Source organism: Engystomops pustulosus, chromosome 11 (assembly GCF_040894005.1).
Source record: "Engystomops pustulosus chromosome 11, aEngPut4.maternal, whole genome shotgun sequence".
Taxonomy (NCBI): Eukaryota; Metazoa; Chordata; class Amphibia; order Anura; family Leptodactylidae; genus Engystomops; species Engystomops pustulosus.
Window position 1 is genome coordinate 10,034,571 of NC_092421.1, and position 18,270 is coordinate 10,052,840.

The 18,270-nt window shown below is 40.0% G+C and overlaps 1 protein-coding gene across 1 annotated transcript in view; it reads left to right on the plus strand.

Annotated features, from left to right (window-relative positions):
• Positions 1–16,607, plus strand: part of ANTXRL (ANTXR like) — a 47,817-nt gene extending 31,210 nt beyond the window's left edge. The window contains exons 11-18 of the mRNA XM_072130305.1: positions 2,909–2,978; positions 3,157–3,235; positions 10,275–10,370; positions 11,273–11,311; positions 13,585–13,683; positions 14,192–14,359; positions 14,440–14,520; positions 14,680–16,607. Coding sequence (XP_071986406.1) covers positions 2,909–2,978; positions 3,157–3,235; positions 10,275–10,370; positions 11,273–11,311; positions 13,585–13,683; positions 14,192–14,359; positions 14,440–14,520; positions 14,680–14,904 — 857 coding nt within the window. The 3' untranslated portion in view covers positions 14,905–16,607. The remainder of the gene's footprint in view (positions 1–2,908; positions 2,979–3,156; positions 3,236–10,274; positions 10,371–11,272; positions 11,312–13,584; positions 13,684–14,191; positions 14,360–14,439; positions 14,521–14,679) is intronic.
• The last annotated feature ends 1,663 nt before the right edge of the window (positions 16,608–18,270 follow it).

The following is an 18,270-nucleotide window of genomic DNA, read 5'->3' on the forward strand; positions in this document are numbered from 1 at the left end:
TGGGAGCGCTGTGTATGTGAGAGCTCTGTGTATGTGTGAGCGCTGTGTATGTGTGAGTGCTGTGTATGTGAGAGCGCTGTGTATGTGGGAGGGCTGTGTATGGGGGAGCGCTGTGTATGTGAGGGCGCTGTGTATGTGGGAGTGCTGTGTATGTGGGAGCGCTGTGTATGTGGGAGCGCTGTGTATGTGGGAGTGCTGTGTATGTGGGAGCGCTGTGTATGTGGGAGCGCTGTGTATGTGTGAGCGCTGTGTATGTGGGAGCGCTGTGTATGTGTGAGCGCTGTGTATGTGTGAGCGCTGTGTATGTGTGAGCGCTGTGTATGTGTGAGCGCTGTGTATGTGTGAGCGCTGTGTATGTGGGAGCGCTGTGTATGTGGGAGCGCCGTGTATGTGAGAGCGCTGTGTATGTGAGAGCGCTGTGTATGTGGGAGCGCTGTGTATGTGAGAGCGCTGTGTATGTGGGAGCGCTGTGTATGTGAGAGTGCTGTGTATGTGAGAGCGCTGTGTATGTGGGAGCGCTGTGTATGTGGGAGCGCTGTGTATGTGGGAGCGCTGTGTATGTGGGAGCGCTGTGTATGTGTGAGCGCTGTGTATGTGTGAGCGCTGTGTATGTGAGAGCGCTGTGTATGTGGGAGCGCTGTGTATGTGGGAGTGCTGTGTATGTGGGAGCGCTGTGTATGTGTGAGTGCTGTGTATGTGTGAGCGCTGTGTATGTGGGAGCGCTGTGTATGTGCTGTGTATGTGGGAGTGCTGTGTATGTGGGAGCGCTGTGTATGTGTGAGCGCTGTGTATGTGCTGTGTATGTGGGAGTGCTGTGTATGTGGGAGCGCTGTGTATGTGCTGTGTATGTGGGAGTGCTGTGTATGTGGGAGCGCTGTGTATGTGGGAGCGCTGTGTATGTGGGGGCGCTGTGTATGTGGGAGCGCTGTGTATGTGGGAGCGCTGTGTATGTGGGAGCGCTGTGTATGTGAGAGCGCTGTGTATGTGGGAGCGCTGTGTATGTGTGAGCGCTGTGTATGTGGGAGCGCTGTGTATGTGAGAGTGCTGTGTATGTGGGAGCGCTGTGTATGTGAGAGTGCTGTGTATGTGAGAGCGCTGTGTATGTGAGAGCACTGTGTATGTGGGAGCGCTGTGTATGTGGGAGCGCTGTGTATGTGGGAGCGCTGTGTATGTGTGAGCGCTGTGTATGTGTGAGCGCTGTGTATGTGAGAGTGCTGTGTATGTGGGAGCGCTGTGTATGTGAGAGTGCTGTGTATGTGGGAGGGCTGTGTATGTGGGAGCGCTGTGTATGTGGGAGTGCTGTGTATGTGAGAGCGCTGTGTATGTGGGAGCGCTGTGTATGTGGGAGGGCTGTGTATGTGGGAGCGCTGTGTATGTGAGAGCGCTGTGTATGTGGGAGCGCTGTGTATGTGGGAGCGCTGTGTATGTGGGAGCGCTGTGTATGTGGGAGTGCTGTGTATGTGAGAGTGCTGTGTATGTGGGAGCGCTGTGTATGTGGGAGCGCTGTGTATGTGTGAGGGCTGTGTATGTGTGAGCGCTGTGTATGTGGGAGCGCTGTGTATGTGGGAGCGCTGTGTATGTGTGAGCGCTGTGTATGTGGGAGCGCTGTGTATGTGAGAGTGCTGTGTATGTGGGAGGGCTGTGTATGTGGGAGCGCTGTGTATGTGGGAGTGCTGTGTATGTGGGAGCGCTGTGTATGTGTGAGCGCTGTGTATGTGGGAGCGCTGTGTATGTGGGGGCGCTGTGTATGTGGGAGCGCTGTGTATGTGGGAGCGCTGTGTATGTGAGAGCGCTGTGTATGTGGGGGCGCTGTGTATGTGGGAGCGCTGTGTATGTGGGAGCGCTGTGTATGTGGGAGCGCTGTGTATGTGGGAGCGCTGTGTATGTGGGAGCGTTGTGTATGTGGGGGCGCTGTGTATGTGGGGGCGCTGTGTATGTGGGTGCGCTGTGTATGTGAGAGCGCTGTGTATGTGGGAGCGCTGTGTATGTGGGGGCGCTGTGTATGTGTGAGCGCTGTGTATGTGTGAGCGCTGTGTATGTGGGAGCGCTGTGTATGTGGGAGTGCTGTGTATGTGGGGGCGCTGTGTATGTGGGAGCGCTGTGTATGTGAGAGTGCTGTGTATGTGGGAGCGCTGTGTATGTGTGAGCGCTGTGTATGTGGGAGTGCTGTGTATGTGGGAGCGCCGTGTATGTGAGAGTGCTGTGTATGTGGGAGCGCTGTGTATGTGTGAGCGCTGTGTATGTGGGAGTGCTGTGTATGTGGGGGCGCTGTGTATGTGGGGGCGCTGTGTATGTGGGAGTGCTGTGTATGTGGGAGCGCTGTGTATGTGTGAGCGCTGTGTATGTGGGAGTGCTGTGTATGTGGGAGCGCTGTGTATGTGGGGGCGCCGTGTATGTGGGAGCGCTGTGTATGTGGGGGTGCTGTGTATGTGGGAGCGCTGTGTATGTGGGAGCGCTGTGTATGTGGGGGCGCTGTGTATGTGTGAGCGCTGTGTATGTGTGAGCGCTGTGTATGTGAGAGCGCCGTGTATGTGGGAGCGCTGTGTATGTGGGAGCGCTGTGTATGTGGGGGCGCCGTGTATGTGGGGGCGCCGTGTATGTGGGAGCACCGTGTATGTGGGAGCGCCGTGTATGTGGGAGCGCCGTGTATGTGGGAGCGCCGTGTATGTGGGAGCGCCGTGTATGTGGGAGTGCTGTGTATCTGGGAGTGCTGTGTATGTGGGGGTGCTGTGTATGTGGGAGCGCTGTGTATGTGGGAGCGCCGTGTATGTGGGAGCGCCGTGTATGTGGGAGCGCTGTGTATGTGGATACTGGGTGACGCTGTATATCACTGTGTCTCTGGAAGTGATGCTATATGGTGGTATTTATCAGATTGCTGAGGGCAGGTTTTCCTATTTGTGTCTTCCAGGTGAGAAGCCATCAGTGATAGAGGACACCTACCTGCTGTGCACTGCTCCGGTCATTGAAGAGGTTGGACAGTATGTATTGTAGTTGGTCTTAGCATATACATATATCCCCATGTCCTGCGGAGGGGTAGCTGCTGGCTCAGGATGACTTCTGGTAGGGTGGGCTCCACCATGGACCCCCGGGTAGCTACTCCTCTGGGTACAGTAAGTACTGTGACGCTGTGCACTCTCATGCTTCTCCTCTTTTCAGGGTGATGTATCTGCAGGTTAGTATGAACGAGGGCCAGAACTTCATCTCCAGCTCTGTCAGCATTACCAGCATACACTGTGTAAGTATCATGGCGCTACTCACCTCCATGTGTACGGTATAGTCACCTCTTCACTTGTATGCTACTTACATACTCACCACACTTACCACACATAGATACTAAGCTGTGATACATTATTATTATAGGGCTTCATTTCTGTATTACACTAGAGGTATAGTATATTGTAGTATTACACTAGATGTATAGTATATTGTAGTATTATAGTAGAGGTATAGTATATTGTAGTATTATACTAGAGGTATAGTATATTGTAGTATTACACTAGAGGTATAGTATATTGTAGTATTACACTAGAGGTATAGTATATTGTAGTATTACACTAGAGGTATAGTATATTGTAGTATTATACTAGAGGTATAGTATATTGAAGTATTATACTAGATGTATAGTATATTGTAGTATTATACTAGATGTATAGTATATTGTAGTATTACACTAGAGGTATAGTATATTGTAGTATTACACTAGAGGTATAGTATATTGTAGTATTACACTAGATGTATAGTATATTGTAGTATTATAGTAGAGGTATAGTATATTGTAGTATTATACTAGAGGTATAGTATATTGTAGTATTACACTAGAGGTATAGTATATTGTAGTATTACACTAGAGGTATAGTATATTGTAGTATTACACTAGAGGTATAGTATATTGTAGTATTATACTAGAGGTATAGTATATTGAAGTATTATACTAGATGTATAGTATATTGTAGTATTACACTAGAGGTATAGTATATTGTAGTATTACACTAGAGGTATAGTATATTGTAGTATTATACTAGAGGTATAGTATATTGTAGTATTACACTAGATGTATAGTATATTGTAGTATTACACTAGAGGTATAGTATATTGTAGTATTACACTAGAGGTATAGTATATTGTAGTATTACACTAGAGGTATAGTATATTGTAGTATTACACTAGATGTATAGTATATTGTAGTATTACACTAGAGGTATAGTATATTGTAGTATTACACTAGAGGTATAGTATATTGTAGTATTACACTAGAGGTATAGTATATTGTAGTATTATACTAGAGGTATAGTATATTGTAGTATTACACTAGAGGTATAGTATATTGTAGTATTATACTAGAGGTATAGTATATTGTAGTATTACACTAGAGGTATAGTATATTGTAGTATTATACTAGAGGTATAGTATATTGTAGTATTACACTAGAGGTATAGTATATTGTAGTATTATACTAGAGGTATAGTATATTGTAGTATTACACTAGATGTATAGTATATTGTAGTATTACACTAGAGGTATAGTATATTGTAGTATTACACTAGAGGTATAGTATATTGTAGTATTACACTAGAGGTATAGTATATTGTAGTATTATACTAGAGGTATAGTATATTGTAGTATTACACTAGAGGTATAGTATATTGTAGTATTATACTAGAGGTATAGTATATTGTAGTATTACACTAGAGGTATAGTATATTGTAGTATTATACTAGAGGTATAGTATATTGTAGTATTACACTAGATGTATAGTATATTGTAGTATTACACTAGAGGTATAGTATATTGTAGTATTACACTAGAGGTATAGTATATTGTAGTATTACACTAGAGGTATAGTATATTGTAGTATTATACTAGAGGTATAGTATATTGTAGTATTACACTAGATGTATAGTATATTGTAGTATTACACTAGAGGTATAGTATATTGTAGTATTACACTAGATGTATAGTATATTGTAGTATTACACTAGAGGTATAGTATATTGTAGTATTATACTATAGGTATAGTATATTGTAGTATTACACTAGAGGTATAGTATATTGTAGTATAATACTAGAGGTATAGTATATTGTAGTATTACACTAGATGTATAGTATATTGTAGTATTATACTAGAGGTATAGTATATTGTAGTATTATACTAGATGTATAGTATATTGTAGTATTATACTAGATGTATAGTATATTGTAGCATTACACTAGAGGTATAGTATATTGTAGTATTACACTAGAGGTATAGTATATTGTAGTATTACACTAGATGTATAGTATATTGTAGTATTACACTAGAGGTATAGTATATTGTAGTATTACACTAGAGGTATAGTATATTGTAGTATTACACTAGAGGTATAGTATATTGTAGTATTATACTAGATGTATAGTATATTGTAGTATTACACTAGAGGTATAGTATATTGTAGTATTACACTAGAGGTATAGTATATTGTAGTATTATACTAGATGTATAGTATATTGTAGTATTACACTAGAGGTATAGTATATTGTAGTATTACACTAGAGGTATAGTATATTGTAGTATTATACTAGAGGTATAGTATATTGTAGTATTACACTAGAGGTATAGTATATTGTAGTATTACACTAGAGGTATAGTATATTGTAGTATTATACTAGAGGTATAGTATATTGTAGTATTACACTAGAGGTATAGTATATTGTAGTATTACACTAGAGGTATAGTATATTGTAGTATTACACTAGAGGTATAGTATATTGTAGTATTACACTAGAGGTATAGTATATTGTAGTATTACACTTGAGGTATAGTATATTGTAGTATTATACTAGATGTATAGTATATTGTAGTATTACACTAGATGTATAGTATATTGTAGTATTACACTAGATGTATAGTATATTGTAGTATTACACTAGAGGTATAGTATATTGTAGTATTACACTAGATGTATAGTATATTGTAGTATTACACTAGAGGTATAGTATATTGTAGTATTATACTAGATGTATAGTATATTGTAGTATTACACTAGATGTATAGTATATTGTAGTATTACACTAGAGGTATAGTATATTGTAGTATTATACTAGAGGTATAGTATATTGTAGTATTACACTAGAGGTATAGTATATTGTAGTATTACACTAGATGTATAGTATATTGTAGTATTACACTAGAGGTATAGTATATTGTAGTATTACACTAGAGGTATAGTATATTGTAGTATTACACTAGAGGTATAGTATATTGTAGTATTACACTAGAGTTATAGTATATTGTAGTATTATACTAGAGGTATAGTATATTGTAGTATTACACTAGAGGTATAGTATATTGTAGTATTACACTAGAGGTATAGTATATTGTAGTATTATACTAGAGGTATAGTATATTGTAGTATTATACTAGATGTATAGTATATTGTAGTATTACACTACAGGTATAGTATATTGTAGTATTACACTAGAGGTATAGTATATTGAAGTATTATACTAGATGTATAGTATATTGTAGTATTACACTAGAGGTATAGTATATTGTAGTATTACACTAGAGGTATAGTATATTGTAGTATTACACTAGTTGTGTAGTATATTGTAGTATTACACTAGAGGTATAGTATATTGTAGTATTACACTAGAGGTATAGTATATTGTAGTATTATACTAGAGGTATAGTATATTGTAGTATTACACTAGAGGTATAGTATATTGTAGTATTATACTAGAGGTATAGTATATTGTAGTATTACACTAGAGGTATAGTATATTGTAGTATTATACTAGAGGTATAGTATATTGTAGTATTATACTAGATGTATAGTATATTGTAGTATTACACTAGAGGTATAGTATATTGTAGTATTATACTAGAGGTATAGTATATTGTAGTATTACACTAGATGTATAGTATATTGTAGTATTACACTAGAGGTATAGTATATTGTAGTATTACACTAGAGGTATAGTATATTGTAGTATAATACTAGAGGTATTGTATATTGTAGTATTACACTAGAGGTATAGTATATTGTAGTATTACACTAGATGTATAGTATATTGTAGTATTACACTAGAGGTATAGTATATTGTAGTATTACACTAGATGTATAGTATATTGTAGTATTACACTAGAGGTATAGTATATTGTAGTATTACACTAGAGGTATAGTATATTGTAGTATTATACTAGAGGTATAGTATATTGTAGTAGTATACTAGAGGTATAGTATATTGTAGTATTACACTAGAGGTATAGTATATTGTAGTATTATACTAGAGGTATAGTATATTGTAGTATTACACTAGAGGTATAGTATATTGTAGTATTACACTAGAGGTATAGTATATTGTAGTATTATACTAGTTGTATAGTATATTGTAGTATTATACTAGATGTATAGTATATTGTAGTATTACACTAGAGGTATAGTATATTGTAGTATTACACTAGAGGTATAGTATATTGTAGTATTATACTAGAGGTATAGTATATTGTAGTATTACACTAGAGGTATAGTATATTGTAGTATTACACTAGAGGTATAGTATATTGTAGTATTACACTAGAGGTATAGTATATTGTAGTATTATACTAGAGGTATAGTATATTGTAGTATTACACTAGAGGTATAGTATTTTGTAGTATTACACTAGATGTATAGTATATTGTAGTATTATGCTAGATGTATAGTATATTGTAGTATTATACTAGAGGTATAGTATATTGTAGTATTACACTAGAGGTATAGTATATTGTAGTATTATACTAGAGGTATAGTATATTGTAGTATTACGCTAGATGTATAGTATATTGTAGTATTACGCTAGAGGTATAGTATATTGTAGTATTACGCTAGAGGTATAGTATATTGTAGTATTACGCTAGAGGTATAGTATATTGTAGTATTACACTAGAGGTATAGTATATTGTAGTATTACACTAGAGGTATAGTATATTGTAGTATTACGCTAGAGGTATAGTATATTGTAGTATTACGCTAGAGGTATAGTATATTGTAGTATTATACTAGAGGTATAGTATATTGTAGTATTACACTAGAGGTATAGTATATTGTAGTATTACGCTAGAGGTATAGTATATTGTAGTATTACGCTAGAGGTATAGTATATTGTAGTATAATACTAGAGGTATAGTATATTGTAGTATTACACTAGAGGTATAGTATATTGTAGTATTACACTAGAGGTATAGTATATTGTAGTATTACACTAGAGGTATAGTATATTGTAGTATTACACTAGAGGTATAGTATATTGTAGTATTATACTAGAGGTATAGTATATTGTAGTATTACACTAGAGGTATAGTATATTGTAGTATTACACTAGAGGTATAGTATATTGTAGTATTACACTAGAGGTATAGTATATTGTAGTATTATACTAGTTGTATAGTATATTGTAGTATTATACTAGATGTATAGTATATTGTAGTATTACACTAGAGGTATAGTATATTGTAGTATTACACTAGAGGTATAGTATATTGTAGTATTACACTAGAGGTATAGTATATTGTAGTATTACACTAGAGGTATAGTATATTGTAGTATTATACTAGAGGTATAGTATATTGTAGTATTACACTAGAGGTATAGTATATTGTAGTATTACACTAGAGGTATAGTATATTGTAGTATTACACTAGAGGTATAGTATATTGTAGTATTACACTAGAGCAGTGATGGCTAACCTATGGCACTGGTGCCAGAGGTGGCACTCAGATCCCTTTCTGTGGGCACTCAGGCCATCACCAGAGATGATTCCAGGTATCTTCCTGCAGTCCCAGACAGCCCAGGACTTGCTGTGCACAGAGCTATTTTAAAGTGACAGCTCTACCTGGGACTATTTTCTGCTTTATTGGTGTCCTCAGGTGCTGGTATCAATGAAAACTGTGACAGAGAAGGGAGTATAAATCACAAATTAAATTTCTGTGTTGGCACTTTGCGATAATTAAGCGGGTCTTTGTTATTGTTTGGGCACTCGGCCTCTAAAAGGTTTGCCATCACTGCACTAGAGGTATAGTATATTGTAGTATTACACTAGATGTATAGTATTTTGTAGTATTACACTAGATGTATAGTATATTGTAGTATTATACTAGATGTATAGTATATTGTAGTATTACACTAGAGGTATAGTATATTGTAGTATTACACTAGAGGTATAGTATATTGTAGTATTATACTAGATGTATAGTATATTGTAGTATTATACAAGAGGTATAGTATATTGTAGTATTACACTAGAGGTATAGTATATTGTAGTATTACACTAGAGGTATAGTATATTGTAGTATTATACTAGAGGTATAGTATATTGTAGTATTACACTAGAGGTATAGTATATTGTAGTATTACACTAGAGGTATAGTATATTGTAGTATTACACTAGAGGTATAGTATATTGTAGTATTACACTAGAGGTATAGTATATTGTAGTATTATACTAGAGGTATAGTATATTGTAGTATTACACTAGAGGTATAGTATATTGTAGTATTACACTAGAGGTATAGTATATTGTAGTATTACACTAGAGGTATAGTATATTGTAGTATTGTACTAGAGGTATAGTATATTGTAGTATTACACTAGATGTATAGTATATTGTAGTATTACACTAGAGGTATAGTATATTGTAGTATTACACTAGAGGTATAGTATATTGTAGTATTACACTAGAGGTATAGTATATTGTAGTATTATACTAGATGTATAGTATATTGTAGTATTACACTAGAGGTATAGTATATTGTAGTATTATACTAGAGGTATAGTATATTGTAGTATTATACTAGATGTATAGTATATTGTAGTTTTATACTAGAGATATAGTATATTGTAGTATTACACTAGAGGTATAGTATATTGTAGTATTACACTAGATGTATAGTATTTTGTAGTATTACACTAGAGGCATAGTATATTGTAGTATTATACTAGAGGTATAGTATATTGTAGTATTACACTAGATGTATAGTATATTGTAGTATTACACTAGATGTATAGTATATTGTAGTATTATACTAGATGTATAGTATATTGTAGTATTACACTAGATGTATAGTATATTGTAGTATCACACTAGATGTATAGTATATTGTAGTATTATACTAGAGGTATAGTATATTGTAGTATTATACTAGAGGCATAGTATATTGTAGTATTGCACTAGAGGTATTGTATATTGTAGTTTTATATTAGAGATATAGTATATAGTGTCGGAGCTGTGATTACATGATCTCCTCTCCTCCGCAGCGCACCGGGATCATCTTGTTCATTGCCCTCCTCATACTCTTCCTCCTGCTTTTCCTGGCTCTTCTTTGGTGGTTTTGGCCACTCTGTTGCACTGTGGTAAGTACTTGTCATAGAGTCACATGTAGATAATATATTCGGTGCATTTATCTCCGCTTGCAGCCATCAAATAACAACCTTGAATGTTTCTTGCACATGTCCCAAGTTAAGGACGATTCTACCCTAGGGCCAAGCAGATGTCTATAACTAGCTAACATTCAGCTAATCGCTCAATAACGGTCAATAAGTCCAGAACATTGGAAGCCATTACATAAGTAATGAGTTATCGGGACTTTGTAGGCCCCCATGATGATGGTGGAGGTCGTGCTTCACAAGGATCACACAAGATCATAAGGAATGACAGGGACCAGAGACGACGGATCAGCTGATGGCAGCAGGTTTGGATTCAGAAACCACTATTAATCAGTAATGATCGCTGCCGGACGTGGTCACATATAACTTAGAGAGGCCCCTACTGTGCAGATTGGGTACTACAAGTCAGACTATGGGGCTCATTTACTAAGGGTCCGAATCGCGTGATTCCGTCGGGTATCTCGACGATTTCCGATTTGCGCCGAATTCCGCCGGGATTTTGGCTCACGCGATCGGATTTTAGCGCAATCGTGCCGGGTTGCATGCGATGGTAATTGGGGGGCGTGGCCATCGGAAAATCCGACGGATTCGGAAAAAACGCAGTATTTTTTTAAAAAAAGTGTCGCTTGACACGCGCTTACCTGCACCCAGGGTAGGACAGTGAACTTCAGTGAACTCTGACGGACTTCAGCGCAGCAGCGACACCTGGTGGACATCGGGGGAACTACCTTAGTGTATCGCCGGAAGACCCGAATCCTCCGCAGAGAACGCGCCGCTGGATCGCGACAGGACCGGGTAAGTAAATGAGCCCCTTTATATCTTGATGGGCAGATCTTCACCCTCATATATCTGTCTTGTTTTCTTGCCAGGTGATTAAAGAGCCGCCACCGCCTCCTCCCCCAGCACCGGTGAGTATTCATCCCTCTATACCTGGGTAATAATGGGCCGGACATCACCACCATATAACTCACAGGAGTCACGGTTGTTTATCTTGTCATTTTACTGCTTAACGATATTACTTCCCTTCCTCATCCCTTCCGTGGTTGTACTTGATGGACTTACGTCTTCTTTTCATTCGTATTAACTATGTAACTATGTAATGTGACAACAACAATTCAGAGAAAATATCAGGAATCTCTGGGGAAAAAAACTCTGGAAAAATTCCTGTAGTGGAATGTAAGGGGTTAATGGCAGGTCAGCCATGTCTCATCTACCCCCAACAAGGTCCTCATTCACAGCGCTGCTATACATTATGGAGAGTCCCCCGGGATACAACTGCAGCTATGTATATACTGCTTTCCTTTCATTCATCCTTATATATGACTTTAGGGCTCCAGACAATGCCCCCCCTTGTTCTATCACATTAACAACTTCAAAAACCTCTGGGGGTACAGTATACGGCCCTTTACTCCATGAAGTGCCCCATCTCTGTAGATGCCATGTACACATGACATACATGTATATCCTGATGGATGACTCCAGGTCCAGCCATGTGCAGTATAATCATCCTCCACCCTATTAAAGAGCGAGGCCTGCAGAGCCGGAGTCTGTACAGCGCCTCCCAGGGGTGAACCCAAACTCTTGAAGGGCACCCTCTGTGATTCTTTGTGCAATGTCTTACACCCATGCTTGACATTAGGTGTGAAGAGGCTCTATTTTTATGTGGCAGATCCGGCTTTGCTGCACCCCTGGTGCTCCCTGAGGCAAATGGCTCAACTCGCCTCATGGCTGGTGCTTGCCTGGCGCCTCTGACAGTGAAGAATTATGCTTATCACTTCATTTTGGTATCAGAGGACCTACCGTATTTTTTGGACTATTTTTAAGGCGCACAGAAAATCCTTTGTTTTCTCAGATATCAAAGGTGCGCCTTATAGTCAGAGGCCTCAGAGACACAAGGATAAAGGGAATAGAGCCCAAAAATAGACATTGCAAAACTGGCCTCGTGCCCGACAGAAACCAATCCCAACCCACGACGTTCAAGACAATAAGTAGCAGTAATTTTCCTCCTCTGCCTTGTGGTTGACGTTATAGTTGAGCCAAATTGGACATTATTACAGTTGCACGTTATCTGCCCGGCAGGTGACCATAGTGGGGGCAGATGGATTCCCTGGTACCTGAGTGGCTGGCTTGTAGTTGCGGCCTAGCGTCAGGATTTGTCACGGATAGCTTGGTCCAGTTGAACAGGCCATGTCCACGCCAGTCAGGCCCAGTGAGGAGAAGCAAGAAGAGGGGGAGGCCACAACATAGAGAAAGTATCCACAGTCTCTTTAATGGCAGACATAGTCCACAAAGTAGCAGGTCACAGGCTGTAAATGGTCCTTCCTGCAGGCACACAGAGCGGTGGTTTGGTTGGTGGTATTGATTTCAGTGTGAAGTAGAAATTTAATAGTACCTCAGCCTTGACCTGGGTATCAGAGGGTTGGAAATAGGAGTCAGATTGGCTCTGCTGCTTGAGCAGCAATCTGGATAATGGCAGTGATGAAGACGCACTAATAATTTCATGAGTGAGACTGACCAAGAGCCCTAGACAGAGCTCAAATATATAGACTTACTCTGTCCAGACAGTTCTGGAATATTCTAAACTTTCCAACCAATCATAACCTTGGCTCGTCACATGAATTATAAACATAACATAAATAGCTCATTAACTCCTTAGTGCGATGCATGATGTAATGCATTTGTAAAAGCTCCCTTTAGGCAAATCAGTATTGGATAGCTTTAGTAGAGACCAGATGAAAATCAGAGTGCAATAACAGCATTAAAGGTGATGTACGCTTAAGGGTGCTGAATATAGTGATGACCCGTCCAGCGGGACATTACACAATCAGTCATTTCCATAATCCACATTCTAACAAACTTAGGAGAGGAAATTGGATTCAGGTTGAGTCAAATCTGAATCCCATTTCTGCATGCAAAAATGTTGGTACTGACCCTCCTCTGACGTCTGTATGAACAAGTGGTCACAACCATGGATTGTCACCAGAGAGGACTGAGAACATTTATACCCGGTGAGCCTGGTGGCCTCACCCAGAATATCAGTAACCTGGATGAAGGAGCCCTTACCACCTCTCTGACATCACTAAGGAGCTGTGGTCTTCTTCAGTGGACATGTACCACGTGCACCACTATTGCTTGATATGAAGTTTATGATGATCTTCCATGTGGTTTCTTGTTTACTCAGGAATCTGATGATGAGGATGGTTTCCCAAAGAAAAAGTGGCCAACTGTGGATGCGTCTTATTATGGAGGAAGAGGAGTTGGGGGTATTAAGAGGATGGAGGTAGGATGACCTTCCAGTAGGGTCCGGATACTGACAGCAGGGACACAACCTATGGAGAATATAACTAAATATATAATAGAGTGACAATACAATGTAATTTTACCATAATCCTTATGTTATAACTGCAAATGGGGTGTCAGAATTTTTGACCTTCTTATGTTGCAGACATTATTCACCCTGGTGGTTGTGGCAGCATACCTTTGTGTGTGTTATGGTGACAAATTGTATTGTATTGTGACACTGCTGTGCTCTGTGCGCTCTGTATTGATGTGCTCCTTAGCTTCTCCTCCCTGATAGAAGAGGTAGCATCCTGCTGGCTAAATACTAGAGCAATCAGTCAGAGCAGAGCAGTCAGTAGGAGCAGACTTATGGAAGTTCATTGGGGAGAGCTAAGAGCACAGCAGTGTGAGGACTTGTCCTAATTGTGCTTGGAACAACTACATCCATATCAGGATATTATCACATGGATCATCAGGATACAAGATGTTGTAAAAATATTTTTCTGTAGGTGAGATGGGGTGATAAGGGCTCCACAGAGGAAGGAGCAAAACTAGAAAAACCCAAAAATGCCGTAATTACGCTGCCAGAGCAAGAGTTCGAACCCTGGGAACCGAAACCGAAGAAAAGCTCCCGTCGTAACAACCCACAAGAGAGGAAATGGTACAGTCCAATCAAGGTAAACGCAACGTTACCTACCAGCAACTCTGGGTCCTGGAGGCTTATTGTAGGGGATCCTGACATTATGTTTCCTCCTAGGGGAAGCTCGATGCAATTTGGGCTCTGCTGAGGAGAGGATATGACCAAGTGTCACTGATGAGGCCGCAGGCAGGGGACAAGGTAAGAGCAGAGGACAACGTGTCACTCATCAGCACAAGCCTTGTTCTTCAAGAAGCTCTGAAGTCCTCAAGGCCACCAAGACTAGTGCATTGGTACAAGCAGCTGCCCACTTGCCTCATTTTTGGCCAAACTTTGTTTTCTCTCTCCTTTTTCCTCTAGGGGCGCTGTATTAATTTCACCAGGGTTAAAGCTGATGGAAGCCAGGCTATCTATAAGCCACCAGCCAGAAGTGCTTCACCATCTCCTCCACCTCCTCCAAAGCAACTTCCTAATCAGCCACCTCCAAACCAGCCACCACAGCGACAGCCTCCCCCGGGTCCTCCACCCTCACGAATGCCTCCAGGGCCTCCCCCTTCCCGTCCTCCGCCGCAGCCTATGAATTGAGCCAATGCTGTTGGCTTCCGTACGCTGGACTGGACATTGTTAGAGCAGCTGCACGACCACCGTAAAAGACCAGATGTTTATCGGTAGTAGGTCCTGAAACCAATGTATTTAACGACTGGACGCATCATATATCCGTATATCTTCCCTGATAGAATAGGTGGGAATAATTCTTTTTCCAGATGGCAGATGCCCACATAGGACCTCCCCGAACCCATGACGTGCAGCTGCGTCTAACATTCTCGCTGTGCGGAGGTCAGTCTGGCAGACAAAGGGTTTCATGTACTCGGTCTATTTATTCTGTCTATTGTTATTATATGTTAGAAATGACAAATGGAGTTTGTTGCTGGCCAGCAAAATGTGCCCCATTTGTGCTCAGGTGACGGCCTGACCTCAGCCATCTCCTCTCGTATCATGTAAACTCTCTGCAGTTCAGGTTTTCTGCTTCATTTTCATGTACTAAGTTCCATTAAAGGAATAGCACTGGATACCAGATTGTACTGTCAGGCGTCCCAGTAACGACCCCCTCCCTGATAGTTACCCTTGTCCCACTCTTATTATCTCATCACCTACTGAACAAGGAGCCGCTCCCATGCTAAAAAGACCTTGCACCCAGCTGAGGTAAGAGACAAGGTGGAGGCGATCGCTCGTCCAGTTCAGTTTCATCTCAGTCGGCCGTGCCATGTGGTTCCGAGTCACATAGTAAACGTATGTATGATGTCAGCATAGAGCACTGCTGGGCAGTTCAAGTCATCTATAAAGATGTGCCGACAATCTTCATAACCCCCATCCCTGTAGCTGGAAGTCACAACCGGTTGGGGACAATCCACATGCCATTTCTTTGTTTGGGAGTGTCACTGGACTTCCACTATTTTTGGCCTCTGTGGGTCCTACATTGCATTATATGACCTCTCCAACAAGACTTGGATCTGAAGTAAGTTTTAGGGCAGAGTATCGGGCAGTGGTCATCTGTCTATATTTTTATCGAAGTTATGAAACCAAATAATGAGCAGCTTCCAACTAGTTGAATGGATTCAAGAGGAACAGATCAAAATGATGCATAGCCAAAGGACAGTACGTTCAGACGGGTTGTTCTTCCAGCCCGACAGAACAGATTAGATTAGACTGGATGGTAGTTAGTAGGTATTTTCGAGAAGGCGTAGTAAAACTTGAGAAGAGCAAGATTACCCTGGACAAATCCGGAACGTGAGGTCCCACTTCATGATAACCTGAGGAGGACAGTAGGTCCATGAGAACAGAAGGTCAGCCGTATACATATGTAACAATTATGGTGCCCACTAAAGCCCCTAATGGGTCGACCTGCACCGTGCAATTGCAGAACTAATGGAAGAACCAAAGCTGGGTCTCCTTTCTGCAAGCCATCTATGGCAGGTCCATTTCTAGTGATTATTGGGTCATGGTACTGGAGCTGAAAGTCCCAAATGTGTATCCAAAACCTTTGGATGGACATTTGTCATTTGAAGGTGGCTCCAAATGACGTTGAGAGATCACCCCACCAATCAGACCCAGGACTTTTGTGAGCTTATACAAGTCGATGAGAACGTCTATCGGAAGTGACAAGTTATAGATTATGTACAGAATCGCATAAAGTTGTTTTTAGAAAGAAAAAAAAAAACATTTTTTTAACAAAATCTCTTCACTCCGTTGTAACGGAAGCCGTCATGTTTACTGGACTCAACTCAACATCGGAGGTTTAAATACTTTCCGTACCGTAACGTAAATATTTTACGTTCAATTTTTTCTGATATTTAGAAACTAAGCAGTTTTTTTTTTTATACTTTATACTAAGCTTTGTTTTTTTTTTTTAAATCTCTGTATTAATAATTCCGTCAGGGGGTTCTCGGTTCTGTTGTTTGTTGTTGGAGTTGGCACACGGTCGCCTTGAGATCCCACGTGTTATGTCAGATACACATAAGATGGAACCATATTAGGTCCCATGGCTGGACCCAACTATGGACATCAAAGTCATCCGTCTATCATCAGATATCGGGACAACACTGGACAACATGGAAGGGAAAGAGTCAAAATAGACTCCATCGTGTTGCTGGGTCTCATCACCAAGGACAATGGACCTTGGTGTATGTTTCTATCCTTGTCTCTTCCGGGCCCAACTATTGTTTCCAGAGGGAAGTTCTACCCAGATTCTTGGTAACGGTGGCTTTTTCCGAGGTCCCAATAGTAGCCACATGGTGGACGGATGATGGTCTCCAGGGGTCTGCCGCAGGATCTTTTGGGCAATGATCAATAGTCAATATTTTAGATACTATTTGATGATGAATTGATCATTTCTGGTGCAGTCAGACCACTCCAATCACAGGTTAAACAATAACTTTTTTTAGGTCTATATCATTGTAATTTTACTGCTTTTTTATATATATATTAACAAACATTTAAGACTTTCTTCCAAGCTTTTCTATAGCGCCATCCTACGCTATATATATACGAGAGGCTTCAGAATACAGGATACTACTGGGGAATACCACAGGCGTAACTAAAAAAATATACATAGTTATACAATCACACACCTTCATATACACACATACAGTTCTACACACACACATTACAGTATATTTGCATCTTATATGGTGACACATAGGGGGATATTTATCAAACGCCGGCACTTGTGCGCTTGAAGCCTCTTGATGTATCGGGCAGGGTGCTGCGCAGCGTTTAATCTACGCCAGGCACAGCGAGTCCGCCGGCGCGGAGAGAGTAATGCCCCACACCGGTCCACTCCTGGCCGAGCCCCCCCCCCCCCTTCATGCCCCACTGGCGTGAAGGTGGCGGATTAGGGCAAGAGGCCCTGATAAATATGCCCCATACAACATATACACATGAGATACTCTCACATATAGTATATATACACCATATACACATGTATACAAATCACAAATGAATCATATAACACATAAATACAGCATATACCCAGCATACAGCATATACACACACACATACAGCATATATACACATATAGATACAGCATATACTGTACACACCATACATCATATATACACACATACATCATATATACACACATGCAGCATATATACACACATACAGCATATATACACACATACATCATATATACACACATACATCATATATACACACATGCAGCATATATACACACATACAGCATATATACACACATACATCATATATACACACATGCAGCATATATACACACATACAGCATATACACACACATACAGCATATACATATATAGATACAGCATATACTGTACACACCATACATCATATATACACACATGCAGCATATATACACACATACAGCATATACACACACATACAGCATATACATATATAGATACAGCATATATACAAACA